The following is an 18,361-nucleotide window of genomic DNA, read 5'->3' on the forward strand; positions in this document are numbered from 1 at the left end:
TAATTTGTTGTTTGTTTTGGGGGGAGGGGGAGACAATCAGGGTTAAGTGATTTGCCCAGGGTCACACAGCTATTGTGTCTGGGGCCAAACTCAAACTCAGGTCCTCCTGACTCTACTTCACCGCCTAGGACTTTTCAGTCCTCTTGTCTTACTCCCATCCACATGCTCTACAATCCAGTGACACTGGCCATGTTGCTGTTTGCTGCATGACACTACGTCTCCCTGTCCAATATACTCTGCCTATATCTTGCATGTACATAGTTAGTTGAATATTGTCTCTCCAATTAGACTGTGAGCTCCTTGAGAGGAGGGACCATGTTCTTGCCTTTCTTCCTATCCCTAGCACCTGGCACAGTGTCTGGCACTTAGTACACGCTCAGTCATGCTTTCTGTCTGTGTGCCTCAGCTACGCCCCATGTCTGGAATGCTCTGACTGCTCACCTCTTAACGTTTCCCTGCATTGCTTCCAAGGTTTGTTCAAAGCTCTGCTGCCTATGCAGGAAGCCTTTCCTGGTGCCTCTCTGCTCCCCCAACCCTTTTAAATGGCTTTCCATCTGCCCTGTAGGTATATATTTTGTACATACCTAGTTATGTGCACAGTCTCCTCCATTAGAATGTGAGCTTTTGGGGGGCAGGGACTTTTTCTGCCTTCCTTTGTATCTTCAGCACTTAGTATGGCGCCTGGCACATACTAGGTACTTAGGAAATGCCAATTAAATTGAATTGAGCCAGGAGGTAGGTAATGTAAGCATTATTATCTGCACTTAAACAATGACTGATGTTTAGTGAGTGACTTACCTGACTTACCTGGGATCTTCCAGTCCCAAATGCGATGAGCTCCACAGTATACATACCACCCTTTCCCCTACTTGTCTTCTGCCCTCTCGTCAGTCCTTTGAGGCCTATCACAAACACAACATCCTTCATGATGCCTGCATGGATCCTTCCAGCCAGTGCTGTTCTAACCCTCACCTGACCTGGGATCACTGTGGACTCCTCTTGTGCATGTATCATACTCAGTGGAATTAGGTTTATTGTGTTTTATCTCCTGTGCAAGACTGTAAATGCCTTGAGGAGTCTATACTTTGTCTTATTTATCTTAAGATCTTTACTCCAACTCCAGTCAGGGAGCTTTGCATGTGAGGTGATGTTTTCCTTTTTGCCTTTGAATCCCGGAGCAGTGGGAGGCACTTGAGAGATAATTACTAAACTGAACTGAATAATGAGTGCTTGTTGAATAGATAGATGTCCTGTGGATGACGGGTCAGCAGCCACATCTGTGTTCGTAAACAGCAGCATGTAATAGCAGACCACAGTGGGAGGCCAGGCAAACCTTGATCTTCTACTTTTCGTTTTATTATTAGATACATATTAGAGGATTCTTGTTTATCAGAGCAAAGTTTCATTTGTTTGTCATTAGCACATAATATTTTTAAAACTTATTTTCAAAAACAAAATCTAGCTGATTTGCTTTTAGACTCCAAGGATAAGATTGCCTCACAATTGTGTGGTGTTTTAGATATCTCATTTGGTCTTTGTTATATTTGTGGAAGAAAGTATAAAATATTATTATAGGCTAGGGAACAGAGAAGTTCGATGAATTGACCAAGCCCCCATAGGAACCCAAGGCCCCTGATTCCCAGGCCAGGGTTCTTTCTGCTACATCTCATGCTTTGCAAATGTCAGCAAAAGAAACATTTCCTGTTGTCTAACAAAAAAGTGAGAAGAAACTGAGTTTCAGTTAACCAAGCTAAAAGAAATCCCCCTTCCTAACATGTTATTATTTAAAGACAGATCTAAGGTAAGGCAAAGCAGCCTATTAGATACTAATGTTGGCTGATCCCTGAGAAGTCAGTGGCTTACAGAATAGCCCAACCATTCACAAAGCTAAATCTCCATGAGGCCTTGCCAAGGTTTACAACTTAAGCTGACCTGAGGAAGATGGTATTTGGTCCTCAATCTGCAGAACAAGCCCTGGACAGCTGGGAAGTCCTAGCCTTTGCCCACAAATACTGGCAATTCCATAATTCCCACCAACAAGAAGCCTGGTGCTTTGAGGCTGGAGTGGAAGAGACGGCCAGAGAGCCTGCTCAGCCAGGTTCCCAACTTTCCCTCTCTATGGACTATGAATAGCAAGGTTCTTTCCATAGGTAGCAGTGCCTCAACTATCCCTTTGAATCCACTATGACACTGTTGGAGTTTTGCAAAACAAGAGGCCAAAAGATGTCTCACTTCTGTCCTATCTGCTTTATCCATCAGGCCCACATACCTCCATAGGTCTTATTCCTTTAAATTAAGCCTAAGCCCTGCCCTCTTTCACCTAGGCTATAGCAATTTTTGGATCTCTTTCTTAAATTTCCCAGTCATCTCATTATTTTGAGTAATTAAAAGCCCAGCTTTTTACCCTAGTAACCCCTGCTTTGATCAAGAGTTTTCCATCACATTCTTGTGTTCTTCAATGTCAATGTCGTCACTGTCAAGAGTCATCAGTATTTTCAGAGTGAGACCCAGATGCTTGGTATACACTAATGAGAGAGGACACGGTGCCCATGAGACCCACCAGCCATGGAGGAAATCGTCCTGCCCAGAGGAATCCTGGAGGCAACCAGTGGATGGCATTGGCTAGATCAGCCACATTGCTAAGAAGGGTTAAAATTTCTGACTTCATCTGAGTTTCAATCATCTTCTTTCCTCTTCTAAAAGATATACTGTGGAAAACATTAAAAGAAAAGGTGCTAAATGCTTAGTTTTTTACTCCAGAAGAGTCACATCTATGATAGCACACTATGTCATCACTGACATAGGAGACAGGGTCACAGAAATAGAATTTTTGAGTTGGGAGGGGCCTCCTCAGCAGCCATCTAACTGCAACCCAGACCCCAAAATGACAGCCAAGCCTTTGTTTGAAAACCCCCTACCACTTCCAAGAGCTGCCTAGTCTATTTTTGGACCACTCTTAATGATGAGGAAGCTTTTCCCGTCACCCAGCCTCAACTGGCCGATTTGCAGTTTCTCCCCATTGCTCCAGAACCTGCCTTCTGGGCCCAGGAGGGCCCAAACCTACACACATAAGAGTCTTTTAAGTATAACAAGTCAGTTACTGTCTCCTCTCTAAGCCTTCTCTTCTCAGGCTCAGTGTCCCCAGTTCCTTGAGCTGATCCTCACCAGGCCCTTTCTGATCCTGACTGCTCTCATTTAGACACTGCAGCTTATTAAAATCCTTCCTAAAATGTGGCTCCCAGAACTGACCACAGTACTCCACACATGGCCTGACCACAGCAGACTACGGAGGGGAAATAGACCACTCTTAATTGTATTAATCTGACCTATCTCCAAGGCCTAGGGGAGCTCTGCAGACCACTTGTGTTAAGGGCTAGAGAAAGATGTAAACAATTCTGAGGCAGCCAAAACAGAAAATGCTTCTGTCCCGGTAAGGTATCCCATAGGGAGGCAGAGTGGTGAAGCAGCCGGAGTCCTAGCCCAGGAGCCTGGAGGCCAAAGGTCATACTCCAACGCAGGCAGAGCTGGGGGTGGGGAGTAAGGCTCTTTGTGGGCAAAGCATCACCTGGCTTCAAATCCCAACTTAGACACGTACTGTGTGGTGCCACACAACTCCACTTCTTAGAAGCTTAATTTATTCTTCCACCTCATGGGGATATTGTGAAGGAAACATTTTCAAACCTTAGGGTCCTAGAGATGTGCGCTCATCTGTCTTTTGAGACATTATCATACCTTATATTTATATAAGGCTTTTAACTCTTCACAGTCCTTTCCCAAGAGTTTTCTCCTCCAGGTGCCATAATGCTATCATGAGGAGGTCAAGACACATATTACTTTCTCTGTTTTACAGATAAGGAAATTGAGGCACAGACAAGTTAAGGTATTTCCCTAAATTCACATGGCAAGTTGGTGAGTCAGTTAGAACTTGAGTCTTTTGGTATTCAACTCTTTCTCTTTCTAAGGTGCTCCTGCACATCTTCTTATAAAGAAAATAAAATCTTTCCAATGACTAACTAGAGAGATGGCATGGTAATTGTGGAAAGAGCCCTGGACTTGGCATCAGGAGAACTTGTCAAGGTCTGACACTTGCAGTATCACTGACCATAAAGGAGAATAATATTTGTCTTACCAACCTCACAGGGTTATTATGAGGCAATTATTTTGTAAACCCTTAAAACACTATGTAAATGAATTTCAAGTATGATTCTGGCATAATCAAGTACTTGGAGTTAAGAAGACTTGAGTTCAAATCCACGCTGGACTTTGGGCTAGCTGTGAGACTATGGGCAAGTCATGTGACTTCTCAGGGCATAAGGCAATTCTCTGAGGCTTATTCAGCATACATGTTGATTCATTCAACTAGCATTTATTGAGACCTACTATGTACTAGGCATTGTCCTATCCCTGACCTCAAGAGGCTAGCTGACTTCCATTCTAGGGGACAGGGAACAAGGAACAACATGTTTCTAGCCCAAGAGATACAAAGTCATTTCAGGAGAGGCTTTCTGTAGGAGACAGTCCTTGAGCTAAGCTTCTAAGTTAGGGATTCTATAAGGCAAAGGTTAAGAGGGTGTGCATTCCAGGTAGAGGGAGAGCCTGGGCAGAGACATGGAGAGGGGAGATGGAGCAAAAAAGTCCATGTGGCCAGGACCCAAATGTGTAAATAAAGCAGTAAGCAAAGAACCTGTCAAGGAAGACTCGAGTCAGAAGAAGAAGGGCCTCAAAAGATAAAATGAGGCTTGTGTGTTCTTCTAGGGGCCAGAGGGAGCCCCTGGGACTTCCTGAACAGGAGAGTGACCTGGTCAGACCTGGACATCGGTATGGAGGACAGCTTCAGCAGGTGACAGCTGGGGGCAGGAGACCAATCTAATTGCTACTTCATTGAATCCCTGAATCAGGGCAATGGGGACATGAGCACGAGAAGGGGCATTAGCTACCAAGTTACTCATGGTTTGCAGTTTGCTTCAGTGGAAGCAGCTCCCACACAGATGAAATCACAGATCACTGATACATACGTGAGTTAATGTTACTTCCTTATTATAGTCATTATTTCTTCTGCTATCAATTCAACAAGTATTTATAATAATACTAACATCTCTATAGGCTTACAAAGCGCTTTCCTCACAATAGCCCTGTAAGTACCTCAACCCCATTTTAGAGATAAAGAAACTGAGGCTTGGTGGAGTCAGAAGCCCTGTGGTGGGTCACACAGATACTAAGTGCTAAGAAAGCCAAGGCTCCAAGTCCAGAACTCTGCACCTGATCCCACACTGGGCTGTGGGGTGCCGGGCCCTGCCTTGGTACCAAAAGGCTGAACTTTGTCCCTGCAGGCCTAAGTGTTACCAAGTTGGGTTTCAGCTGGAGCATTGGAAAAGTGACATAAGCTTCCACAAAGCTCTCAATCAGGTGCCGCTGGCTCTGAGGCTTTGGAGGGGAAGACAGGGGCAGGATGCAGGGACAGAGCAGCTCAGTGACCTTGGGCAAGTCCCTTCCCTTCTTTGAGCCTCAGCTCCCCACTCTGACAGCCTCATTTTCCCTTCTGCAGAAGGAAGAGATTGGTTTAGATCAGGTATTCTTAGCTTGGGGCCCATGAACTTTTTTTTAAGAAATGTTTTGATAACTGTATTTTAGCATAATTGGTTTCCTTTGTAATTCTATATATTTTATTTTGTGCATTTAAAAACCTGATTCTGAGAAGGGTTCCATATGCTTTATCAGACTGACTGCCCGAGGGGTCCAGGACACAGAAAAGGTTAAGAGTCCCTGGCCTTAGACCCTTAGGGCTCTAAAACCCCTCACAGATCTGACATTGTATGTTCTCTGTCACGGTAATAATCATGCCTGTACAGGCAATAATCTTAGGAAATAGTTCAGGCAGGATATGCCGGAGCCAGCTTAAACCAGCTCTTCAGCCGATTGTTAAATGTTCAGAGTGAGCATTTACACCTCTGAAATTGGCAAATGTTAAACATCAGGCCTCAATTTGCTGTTGGTCTACATTTAAGTGATGGAAAAAATAATAATAAATATTAAACTTAAAAGTACGTCATGTGTGCTCTCCCCCGCTCCAGATCTGGTTGTTAAACATTTAACAAAATATGACTGAATTCAGGAATTACTATTCCTTTTCCTTATGAAGTGATGACAACAGGGAGAGCAGTTCTATCAGCTTCTCCTTCAGATAACCGGACTGATCTGCTAATTATCCTGTTCCTCTTGTGGTGCCTCCTAATTGAAATGAACGTTAGTTGATGTAATTGAACTATGATCTAATTTTCCTAGGAGAGAAAGAATATGAAAGAAGGGGATGAAACCATACCTAGCAGCTTTTCCTTCAGGATTTCTCAATTTCCTTCTCAGATTCAGTATAATCTTCAGTGATCTGAAAAGGTCAGAAAATATATCAGGAAAAACATGTGTGGTGGGTGAGTGCCTGTCCTGTCTATCCCTCAAAGAAGCAGGGAAGACTGGAGGATTTAGATCTCAGGACCGAAGAGGGCAGAGGTCATCTGATCCAACCCCTCATTTTAGAGAGGACCAGAAAACAGAAGTGACTTGCCTAAGGTCACACAGGTATCAAGTCGCAGGGCTGGAATTTAAACCCAGATCCTCTGCTTCCAGAAGATAATCTCCAAAGACTGCAGGCAGAGACTAAAACAAAAAGCATCCATTTGCACATCTTACAAAGCAGAATACTTGACATTTTCATATTTGCTTTGCTTCCGAGGCAGGAGCTGTCCTTCTTCGGATCTTCTTTATGAAGTGATTTTCTTTTTTTGGTCCTTTTACTGTAACGGCCTTCTGGGAGGGCCAAAGAGACTGTGCCCCCAACAAACAAGGTAACTCACCAAAAATTAGTCCAGGATTAAAACAAAGACTTTTACTTTTAAATCAGGCTTTAAAAAGTTTTCTAAATGGCTAATTATCCACACAAGGTGATTACTAGACGTCTAGAAAAGGAAATGTCTTTTCTCCCATTAGTATTCTGCAGCAAGCAATTTTAAAATGCATTTAGCACCTCTGACAGCATTAAGAGATTTGCAAGGAAAATGCTGCTCTGAAGTCCTTTGGACACTGAAGCTTTTGGATGAATTCAACTTACAAGTAAACAGCCGATAGTCTTATTTAGGCATTTTTGCTAAGAATATAGCAGGACACAAGATATTTTTCTGCAGGAGCTTATCTCCCTTAGAAACAACCAGAGCAGCCAGCTTCTCTGGAATTATTTCTCCTTCCTGAGGTCAGAGAGGGAAAGGTCTGATTTCGTCATGAATAGAGAAAAGAAGGCCAAGGACGTACAAACTCCCTGAGGAGCAGGCTGAGAAGAGAGGCTGCAGCTAAAGCCCTACTCAGATGACGGTGCCTGGCTCCAGGCACCTGGACATCCCTGACCAATAGAAAGAGGGTTTCTTAATTCACGTGGCTCATATGTCACCAGCAGCCTCATCCACTTGGGCTGTCAGCTCAAGTGTTTCTTTGTTTGGTGAAACCATTAGAGAAATCTCTGAACTAAAGTCACATGTTTCCTCCTGGAGATTAACTCAAATTGGAGCAGGCAAATAATCCAATCTTTTCACTCACCGTCCAATTCCTAGGAGAAGCGAAAGGCCCCAAAGGCCTGTACTTAGTATCCACCACCTGGTAGAGTTGATGTGAATAATCTTAGCATCAGCGGCCCAGGCAACGTGCTCACAAGGGTAATAGAGCTGATCAGCAAGGTTATTGACGACAGACAGGCAGCGGATGATAGCATCTTCCTCCTGCAGAGAGACACAGATGGAGGGAATGATATGAGGGGGTGGGGAGGGGAAGAGAGGAGAGGAGGGGAAGGAGGAAGAGGGGAGAAGATGAGAGGGGAAGAGGGGGGGGAAAGAGGGGAGAAAATAAGAGGGGAGGAGGGCAGAGGAGAAGAGAGGAAAGAAGGGTGGAGGAGGGGAGGACAGTGGTTGAGACTGTGCTTTCTAACCTCCCTGGCACACTCTATAGTTAACTCAGCGACTTCACTAGGCAATGCTCCTTCCCTTGCCTCCCTTCCCTGCCAACTCTCCAGGCCAAATAGCTTAGGCAAAAAGAGCAAATGCATGCAGAGTCTCTGACAATAGAAACAACGCGTTCGTTATGAAGACAACAGTTGGCTTTTGCCATGTGCTGCAGCTGCAGCTAATTCTCCCTCAGGAATTGTTTCTGCACAAACCCCATGTTTGAGAGCATTGGTGCTGCTGAGTGGGTCCACTTAGCCCTCCTCCCTCTATGTCTCCTTGCACTGAAAAGGCCCTGCTGAGCACAGCCCTCAGGCTGAAGCAGGAGCACTGTTCATGCAAGCTGTGCAGCCTGGCATCCGAGGCCCCACCCTTGATTATGGCCTCTCTCCTCCTGCCCCTTTACCAGCCCCTGCTCAGGCTGCTTACGCTCCCGGTCTTAACAGACCACCTCAGAATGGCCTGAATGAGGGTGGCAGCCCTGGGAAAAGGAAGGAGGGGACGGACACAAGAAACATTGTGGAAGTAAAATGGACAGGACTCAGCAACTGGTTAGATGTGAGAAAGGACAGGAAGCACTTTGCTGCCTCCAACGCCTCCTCATTCCCCTTCTAAACCCTGGGCATGTGTAGAGGCTCTGCTCAAGCCCCTCTTCTTCCGGAGCCTTTCCACCACCACCTCAGGCTGCAGGGATCACTTCCTCATCTGAAGTCCTGGAGTACTTGTGGGTTTTCCCACTCCTCTGGCACTCAGCCTAGACTGCCTTCTGTGGTCAGAGCATGGGGGCACCTCTAGATCTGGAAAGGTTGGGGAAATGTCCTCCTTCTAGCATATAGGAGGTTGGCCAGTGGCAGGAGAAACTGCTACCCAAACTACCCCACCCCCAATCCACTGGGCTAAGAAATGACATAAAACATCCACCTACAGTGTAACTAAAGGCACACTGGGTTGTGGTCTCCTTTACTGTGCTGTAATATGCAGCAAAATTGTTTGGGGAAGGGAGACTAATAAACTATGATCTATTTAGAAGACCAGTCTCCAAAATGCAGCTAGGAAGACAGCTCCTCAGATCTCCTAGGGAAAGAATGTCTGGAATGTACCTGGTGGGAAAGAAATCTGTCTTCTATTTAACTGTGTTGTGACTTGTCCTAGGGACAGGAGGGTGAGACCTACACAGAGTCTAGAAAAGGGAGGCCAAAGAGGAAGAGAGAGTGTCACTGCATCTCTGACACTGTCCAGAGAAGAGCGTATTCAGAATCTAGGTGGCCAGGATCAATTATTTGGGGAGAAATCTCCTAGAGGAGTAGAGGGCTCAACGAAACTTCCCTGAGAACATGTAAGACCCTCTGCTCTGATTCCATACATATCAAGCACCTTCTGATTTTGTAAGTGGATTTCTGGGATGGCCTCCCCTAAGCAGATAGCTGTGACCAGTTGTCTTGTGAGGTACAGCTCTTGTGAACTCATCATTACTGCCTATGGGATCAAAGACTTGGGGCTAGAAGGGACGCAGAGGTCATCTAGTCTACAACAACTGAGAAATTCTTGACTTGCGTCGATGAAAATGTCATTCTTCAAAAGGGATATGGGAACATCAGCAACGTGGGCCTGCTTCTAACAAACACAGGAGACCTGACTATGTCACTTCTGTGCTGAAAAATCCTGTGACTTCCTTCTCTCTCCCAACTAAAGTTCAAAGCCCTGTGACTGTCATTCGAGATCCTTCACACTCTGGCGCCATCCTACATTTCCTGACTTCTCCTACTGTTACGCTCCAAACAAAACTGCACTATTCCCTGGCTTGTACCCCGTACATTCCCACCCATGCTTGGCTTACACTATTCCCTTTGCCTAGAGCAAGGGGCCTTAACCTTTTTTTTGTTTTATGGACCCTTTTGGCAAGCCTGGTAAAGCCTGTGGACCCCTTTTCAAAATAATGTTCTTAAATGCATTAAAAATTCACAGGATTACAAAGGAAACCAATTACACTCAAGAAATACAGTTGACAAAATCTTTTTTTGAAAACAAGTTCATAAACCCTTGGCCTGGAGGGGGTTCTCTCCCCATTTTTACCTGTTGGACTCCTACCCATTCTCAAAAAACCAACTCAAAAGCCACCTACTCCATGAAGCCTTAGCACTTGACTTGTATCTAATACATACATAGTGTAATGTTGTTTAAAATTATCTGTATTTGCATCTTTATTTTTCCACTAGACTAAAATCTAAGCATTTAGCACAGTGCCCTGTAAGTAAATAGTAGATGCTAAATGAAAGTTTGTTGAGTTGAATAACTCTGATTAATAAATATTTGATGATTGATCAGTCTCTAGTTTCATCAGTCTGAATCAGTTCCCTAGAGAGGAATCGGATCAGATTTCCCCAACCTTAAAACAAAAATGTTACTCTCACCTTTCGACTCCCTCAAACTATCCTTCTTTATCTCCCTTCCCTTTCATGGATAAACTCCTAGAAAAAGGAACTTACACCCCTTTGCTGCCTTCACTTCCTCATCATTCATTCATGGCTAAACCACTTCAAATCCGGCTTGACTGAAACTGCTCTCTCAAAAATCACCATCATCTTTCACTCTTTTTAAAACCTTATTCTTACTCCTATCTTTTGTTTTTACATCACATTCATTGCCACCTCCTACCCAGTGAGCCATCCTTGGTTACAAAGATTTTAAAGGAAAGAGAAAAGAAAACCAGATGAGCAAAGCCGAGCTGCCAGCCTTGCTAGACCATGGGAGCAATATCCCACACCTGCAGCCCATTTTCCCAACTCTTCTCCAGGAGCACTCACTTTCTTTTTCTTCTGCTCCTTCCCTTTTGATCACTACAGTCATTGTGCTCCATGTTTCCGCCGTATCACTCCCTATGTCTTCCTAGGCTTCTCTGAATTCTGTTTTTTTATTTATCATTTCTTATGGCCCAGTAATAGTCCATTACATGATTAATGTACCACAATCTATATAGCAATTCCCTCATCAATGGGCATCGATGGTTTCCAGTTGTGTGTGGTTTTTTTTTAATCAATCATATGATTTCGTTGGTAGGAACTGGTCAGGAACCCCCCTCTACTAAAGTAGGTCCCTCCCTATCTAGAGTTAGGGTTAGTCTTAGGGCAAGGTTTCTGAATCCTTTTTGTGGCTTGGACCCCTCTGGCACTCTGGTGAAGCCTGTGGATGAACTCTTTCTCAAAATCACATTTAAAAAAAATGCATAGGATGACAAGGGAAAGAATTCTCTTGAAATTCAGTTATCAAAATATTAACAAGTTCATGGACTTCAGGTTAAAAATTGATCTTAGAGAACTGCCTGGGGCTTTAGGAGCTAAGATGACTTGTCCACAGTCACAAAGCTTGTGTGTGTTAGGGATAAACCAGGCACCCAGGTCTCACTGACTTTGAGGCCAGCTACAGCTTAACGGCCACATTCACTACACCCTCCTGCCTCTCAGCTTTCGTGCTCTCTGCTACCTCAGAAGTGTTGCTATAAATATTTTGGTCTATGTGAGACCCTTCCTTCTGTCTTTGACACCCTTGGGATAACTGATGTCTAGCAATGGACCTGTGGGGCAAAGGAAATGGACATCTTAGTTACCTTTTTTGCCTAATTCTCAGTGCTTTTCATATACCAGTGACATCCCAGTGAATCTGAGCCTTTTTTCAATAATCCTCTGCCCAGATGGAGCATTCCACACTCCATATCCCTTCCTCCTAGATACACTCTCCTTTTTAGTCAATTCAAAGGATCATTGGTCTAGAACTAGAAGGTACCTCAGAGTCCATGTAGTCCAACACCTCATTTTACTGATGAAGGAACTGAGGCCTAGAAAAGGAAGTAACTTGTCTTTGGTCCCATAGACAGTGACAGGGCCAGAATTTCTGCCTAGGCTCTCTGAGGCCAGGCCACTTTCCCCTAGGTCTCTTCCTCCTGTCTGCCTGCTCCTCCACACATCATCCTTTTTCTTCCAGCATTCTCTCTGGTATTCTGGTATTCTCCAGCACTCTGTCGGAGGCCCTCTTTTCTTCTTTCTCTTTCCTCTGTGCTGGTGATCTCATTCACTCCCACAGAATCCATTATCAACCCTTAGCAAATGATTCCCAAATCTACACAGAGAGCCCAGTTTTGCCTCTGAATTCAGTCCTGCACCTCCAATTATACTGGCAGACAGCTCTACCCAGGTATACCCCTGGCCTCTCCAACTCCACGTCCAAACTGAACTCCTCATCTTCTCCCCTATACCTGACCCTTCACCCACCTGCCCTATTGCTGCTGCTAACATCATCATTCTCCTGGTCACAGGTGCTCAAAACCTGAGCAATGTGACTCTTCCTTTGCCTTCGCCCCCCAAATCTCATTGCTTGCTAAGCTGATTCTAACACCACCGTTTCTCCTATCTGCCACCTTTTCTCTATTGATACTGTACTTCCACCGTCCTAGCCCAGGCTCTGCTTCATTTCTTACTTGTGCTGCTTTACCAACTTATAACTGACTTTCCAGTCTCCAATTCAACCTTTACACAGATGTCAAAATAACCCTCCTAAAGTCTGACCTTCTCACTTCTCTGCCAGAAAACCTCTGGTGGTTCCCTGGTTGCACACAGCTAAGATACAGCCTCATACAGTCCTACTGGCTTGGTGTTTACATCCCTCCTGTTTCTCTTTCTCACTGTCTTCCACACTAAACCATACCCACCCACCCCTTGACAGCTTGGCCCGAGCTGATCTACCAGCTTCTCCTGAGCTTGATGTGCCAGTGGAGTCAGACAAGCCATTCCCGGGACCTACAATGCCCTCTCTCAAGACTACTTCCTTTCAGCGCCTGCCTTTTCTTTGAGGCTTAGCTCAGTCACCAACTCCATAGTGAAGCCCTCCTCCAGTTTTTCTAGATTAGTTGGCTTGAAGGTCCTTTGCTTGCACTCCCTGCATTCACTCATACGGAGCCATGTATATTCTGTCCTCTGCATGCACTCCCTGCATTCACTTATATGGAGCCATGTATATTCTGTCCTCTGCATGCACTCCCTGCATTCACTCATAAGGAGCCATGTACATACAGCACCCGCTACTCAAATGCAAAGACTGTGTCACTTACTATCTTTGCATTTCTGACAGCTTGCCTACAGGGACAGGGCTAAGGGTTGGACCTTTGATGTGGTCCAATTGGGAACTCCCTGATGAAAAAAGTCCCTTTACCAATACAGGCTGGCACCTGCTTATAGGCTTAGAAAATTGTCTAGAGCACTGAGACGTTAAGTGACTAGCCCAAAGTCAAAAAGCCAGTAAGAGTCAGTGGTAGAATTTGAACTCAGGTCTTCCTGACTTAGAGGGCAGCTCTATATCCACTAGGCCACACTTGGTACTTGCATGTACCAAGAGTTTAATAAATGTTTATTAAATTGAATTCCTGAGCCTGAAGAGGGCACCAAATCTTATTTGACCCCACCAGGACACAGCCTCTAAAAAAGGACCTGTCAGATACTGCTATTGACTGTCTTTTATAGTTCTTTATATTCTTTAAAAAAAATAAGTAAAATAATTGCCTCCTAAAATCCCTTGTAATGTAAATGTATAGCCTAGTAACTAGAGGTAATTCCTTATGGAGCTACTCTATAGAGCTTTCTGCTGCTAGGGCTAACTGTAATTATGGAAGACAGGAAGAACCTGGAACTGAGGGGATGAGTCATATTTTAGGAAATGCACTAAGGAAAAATGCCAAACACAACAACTGTAATGACCGATTTTGGTTCTAGAGAAAGGTAGGAGTGAGTATGGGTGTGGAATGTTGCACACAGATGTGGTCACTGGGTTGGTTTGCCCTGGCCAACTATTTTTTTATTGTTACATGGGAGGGCTAAAAAGGATGGGTGGGAGGCTACATCCAAAAATGTCTATGGTATAAGAACAAATATGCCAATAAAACTTTTTTAGAAGAAATTGAACTTATGGAAAATTATTTTAGATGAGGCACTACCAAGTTGGAACAAGTCCATGGGAGGATGACCACAGTGGTAAGGAGGCTTAAAACCATGCCATGGAAGACTTTGAGAAGGTGTAACATTAATAGAACTCAAGCTGATACCTTACAGGTCATCTTGGTTATATTTTTCTGTTGTCTAACTGAACTGAGATATCCAATGGAATGTGAGCTTGTATGTTTAACTAGACTGTAATATCCAATAAAATGTGAGTTCTGCAAGGGAAGGGACCATATCTTATAGTTTTCTGTACCCACTGCAGCAATCAACATAGAGCTTTCCATTACCACAAGGTATCAAAGGGTCCTCAAAGGTCATCTAGTCCAAGCCCTTCATTTTATAGATGAGGACACTGAGGCTCAGTGATCTGAAGTCACTTGCCCAAGGTCACACTGAGGTAGGCTTCAGTGCTGGACCCTTTGACTCCTTATCTGGTGCTCATTTTTCTTTACCACCATGAGAGGTTCCTAGGATTTAAAGCGGGAAATGATCTCAAACACCATAGTCCTTCAAGGTAAGTAATTTATCTCTAACAAGGTACTTCCAGGGCCCACAGGGGAATTTGTTTGTCATAGTCCACTCATCCCATGATCCTTAGGTTTACATTTCTCCCAACGGAGCAAGCAACATTACAAGCTCTTGTAAGAACCAAGAGTGGTTTTAAGCTGCCTCTTTTAATGGTCAAAGTCTTCTGATTAGGACAAATCTAAAACATTGTATTTCTACGAAATAGTTTTGATGTGGTTACCTTAGTACCCAGGCCATACTGCTTGCTGTATGCAAGCATAGCCAGGTCATCAAACAACCGCAAGACAGTCCTGCAGTGGCTGAGCTGTGCAGAAATCAGCAGAAGCCTCTTCCCTACTTCAGATCTGACGGAAGACTGCTCAGCCAGGAGCCCACCAATCAGCTGACAGCCATAGCTCAAGGTCCTAATCTGCAGCAAGCAGAGGCAGCAAGCGTGAGAAAGTGGGGCATTGATTTATGATCCATCTGTAGCAGCCAACTATCACTTTTAGTAGCTATCTTGGTCTTCAGCTACATAACATATGTTGGTCTTCTGTCCCCAACCAGAGAACAAAGACCATTTCTTATACGGTACTTCGTTTCTCTTTACCAGAATGGCTCACATGGTGCTGGGCACATCATATTTGCTAAGCAGACAGTATTACAATAAAATGTTGAAAATTCATTTTTCAAATATGATCATTCATGCTATTATGTGATAAAAACCCCTAGCTGGTATTAGTAATGGGTGACAAGACTAAACTAATGAATTTTGAGTTTAAAAAGTAGAAATTCCAAATGGTGGAACTGTATCTGAAGTTAAAGCAACATAGGTCGATGCTCAGGTGTTACTGGAAAATGGAAAATGCGACTCAGGTGGCCTGGGAAGCACTGGAGATATGAATTTGAAACCAACCCCCAGGAGAAAGAACGACTTCAGTGTTACTTGATAAGTGTGAACCAGAGGATATCTGTGTGCTCACTTATCTGTAAGATGGGTAGGATAAAAAGGAAGCAGAGAAATAAAAAAGCACCATGTAGCAATCTGTATAACATACCACCCTGAAAAATGGTCAGGAAACAGATGGTGAACATTTTGGAGCTTTCTCAGGCTACATACAACAATAATTTTGAATTCTCTTGACAAGTAAATATATCAGTCCCTCAAGTGCATAACACAATTCTCCAAAATGATTCGTACTTTACTGCAAGATGGAGTCTTGTTACCTTTGCCTAGAGTATCTCTCTCCCTCACTGCTACAGAATTACATAATTGGTAAAAGACTAGGCCTTTGCTAAAGCTTTAAGTTAAATATTTCATGATAAATGGTACAAATGTAGGCAGCACTTTATGGAGGACAGAGACCTGGCTAGGGAGCCAAGAGCTGTGAATTCTAGTCAATCTCCTAAAGAGAAAGCTACCAGCTTTTAAATCTAAAAACACCATTTTACAATCATTAAATTCAGGACGAGTAACATTGATCTTTTAGAGAAAAAACATTTTTAGTTTAGATCATAACCTGGTCACCTACTAGATGGTGAGTTTCATGACAGCAGCAGCCTGTGTCTTATCTTTGTTCCACATACTGCCTTGGAGTACAGGCTCTGCATATAGCAGTGACAGGGCCAGGGACAGACTGGACTAGAGATTTTATGGGTACAGGAAACTCTACCAATGCAGGTCTGCATCTCCTCTGGAGCTTAAAAGTTTTAGAGAATTGCCTAGGGAACCGAAAAATTTAAGTGGTTTGCCTAGAGTCACATAATAAGTTAGAGAGGTTTAGAACCAGGAAGGCCTGGGTTCAAGTGTCACATGCAGCAGATATATAATGGCTCTTCATCTGCACAATCCTTGTAACCTTCATTTGAATATAGAGACTTGTAGTGCCACAAGAAACCTTAAAATTGTCTAGTCATAGGATCATAGACTTAGAGCTCAAAAGGATGTTAGAAACAATCTCTTCTTATTGATTTATTTTACAGACCACGAAACTGAGGCCCAGAGAAATGATTAACCCCAGGTCACGGACGAGTTACAGAGCTAGGATTTGAATGACAATGTGGTTTGGCAAAATGCAAAGCAGGCTGGAATTGGATCTAGAGGTCCTAGATTCAACCCCTGCATTTCCCCACTTAAAATTATCATTGTACGTTTGAGGTCACTTACTTCTCTGGGTCTCACCTACTTCATTTATAAAATGAGGAGACTGGACCAAACAGCCTCCAAGATTCCTTCCAATTCTAAGTCTATAATCACTGACCCTAGAACTGGAAGAGACCAGACATCATCCAGTCCAGAAGCCCTTATCCTTTTGTTTCATGGATCCCTCTGACGGTCTGTTGAATAATGTTTTTAAATGAATTTTTAAAATTCAAAAAAAAATTAAAACCATTAAAAAATAAATTTTAAAAATTTAAATTAATTTTTAAAAATTACAAAAGAAACTATTTAGGTTGAATTAGTTATCAAAATATTTAAAAGGAAAACCAAGCGCGGGGATCTGAGTTAAAAACCCATTATCTGGTCCAGCACCGTGGACTTTGCTCAAGGTCATCCAGGTGGCGGGCAGCAGATCTGGGGAGTCTAACTTGAGTTCCCCGAGGGCAGGGATTGTCTTCCGCTTTTTCTTTATATGCCAGCACTTTGGACAATGCGGGCTCAGACCGGGCCTGAAGAAATGTTTGTTGATTTAACATTTGTTGACCGAGGTCCTCTAGCCCCAGATCCAGGGCTCTTTCTGCTATACCAGGAATCCTGGTCCCGAGAGTGCTCTTTACATTTTAACTATCCAACCACTCAAGGAACAGATGGGGAAACTGAGGCCCCAGGACCAGCGGTGTTTTAGCGAAGTCCTGCCCCAGAGCTTGGTAGTGGCTGAGGGTGGGGAGTAGGAGCCCATATCTTCTCTGTTCCCGGAGGCCTTAAGGGCAGAAACGCGGGGAGACCCCCACTCATTCTACCGAGGGGTCTCGCCGCTTCTGTCCAGGGCCTGCAGGGACATCCCGCCCACGGAACCCGGGGCCCACAGGAAGGACCAGGCCGGAGCCCACAGTCGGGCCGGGCTGACCCTCGGGAACGAGAAGGAGGAGGGCACGGCGAGAAGCCCGCGGCCCCGCCACCCTCCCCCGCCTCCGAGGTCCGGTCCCAGCCCGCCCGGGGCCTCACCAAGCGGTCCCTTCCTCTATAGGACTCCAGCGAAGACACTAGACCACTCAGCGCCGCCATGGCAACACTTCCGGGCAGGACGTGGTGGCGTCAGCACGCGGCGTGGGGGGGGCGGGCCCTCGGAGAGGGAACGCGAGAGCGGAGGGGCGGGGCTTGTCGGGCCTTTCATAAGTCCCCGCCCCGAGTAGCTTTCTGGTCGGCATTAACCTGGGCCCCTAGCTCTTAACCTCTTATGTTTAGATTTCCATCATCTCAGACTAAAAGGCTCGGGGAGGGAAGGAAGAGAAAGGACTTTAGAGTTCGTCTAGGCCAGCTTCCAGCTTCCTCATTTTACAGATGCGGAAAATGAGGCCCAGGAGGTAACTTGCTCCAAGACCTGGGGATAATAAGACCTCCCTCTCGGGGTTTAAAACAAGATAACAAGCGCTGTGCAAATGCTGGCCGGTATTAATATCATTCCTCCATAAGACAGTGCCTCCCCTTCTATTCAACTTGATTCAGTTCAACAAATACTAAGGAATATCGTGTGTACTAACAAATATTTACTATTTACTTTTCCAGGGAGTTGTTTTAGATGGCTAGGACACAAAACAGACCCTGCCTTCAAGGAGCTTCCCCTAGGGGAACACAATGAGTACCTAGATTAAGTCCGTACGAATTAATTTCAAGAGAGAGCCAGCACTAACAACTGAGAACAATAGAAAATGGCTTGGGTAGGAGGTGTC

General features: G+C 44.5%; 1 protein-coding gene across 1 annotated transcript; it reads right to left on the reverse strand.

Annotated features, from left to right (window-relative positions):
- Positions 1-1,334: 1,334 nt before the first annotated feature.
- On the reverse strand, positions 1,335-17,711 carry PEX11G (peroxisomal biogenesis factor 11 gamma). Its single transcript, XM_036741909.1, has 5 exons — positions 17,637-17,711; positions 14,712-14,900; positions 7,582-7,760; positions 6,320-6,382; positions 1,335-2,708 (listed from the first exon to the last, which is right to left on the reverse strand). The coding sequence occupies exons 1-5, from the start codon at positions 17,694-17,696 to the stop codon at positions 2,477-2,479; spliced, it is 723 nt and encodes a 240-aa protein (XP_036597804.1). The 5' UTR covers positions 17,697-17,711; the 3' UTR covers positions 1,335-2,476.
- Between the last annotated feature and the right edge of the window lie 650 nt (positions 17,712-18,361).

The sequence above is a fragment of the Trichosurus vulpecula genome, chromosome 1, assembly GCF_011100635.1.
Source record: "Trichosurus vulpecula isolate mTriVul1 chromosome 1, mTriVul1.pri, whole genome shotgun sequence".
NCBI classification, from domain to species: Eukaryota; Metazoa; Chordata; class Mammalia; order Diprotodontia; family Phalangeridae; genus Trichosurus; species Trichosurus vulpecula.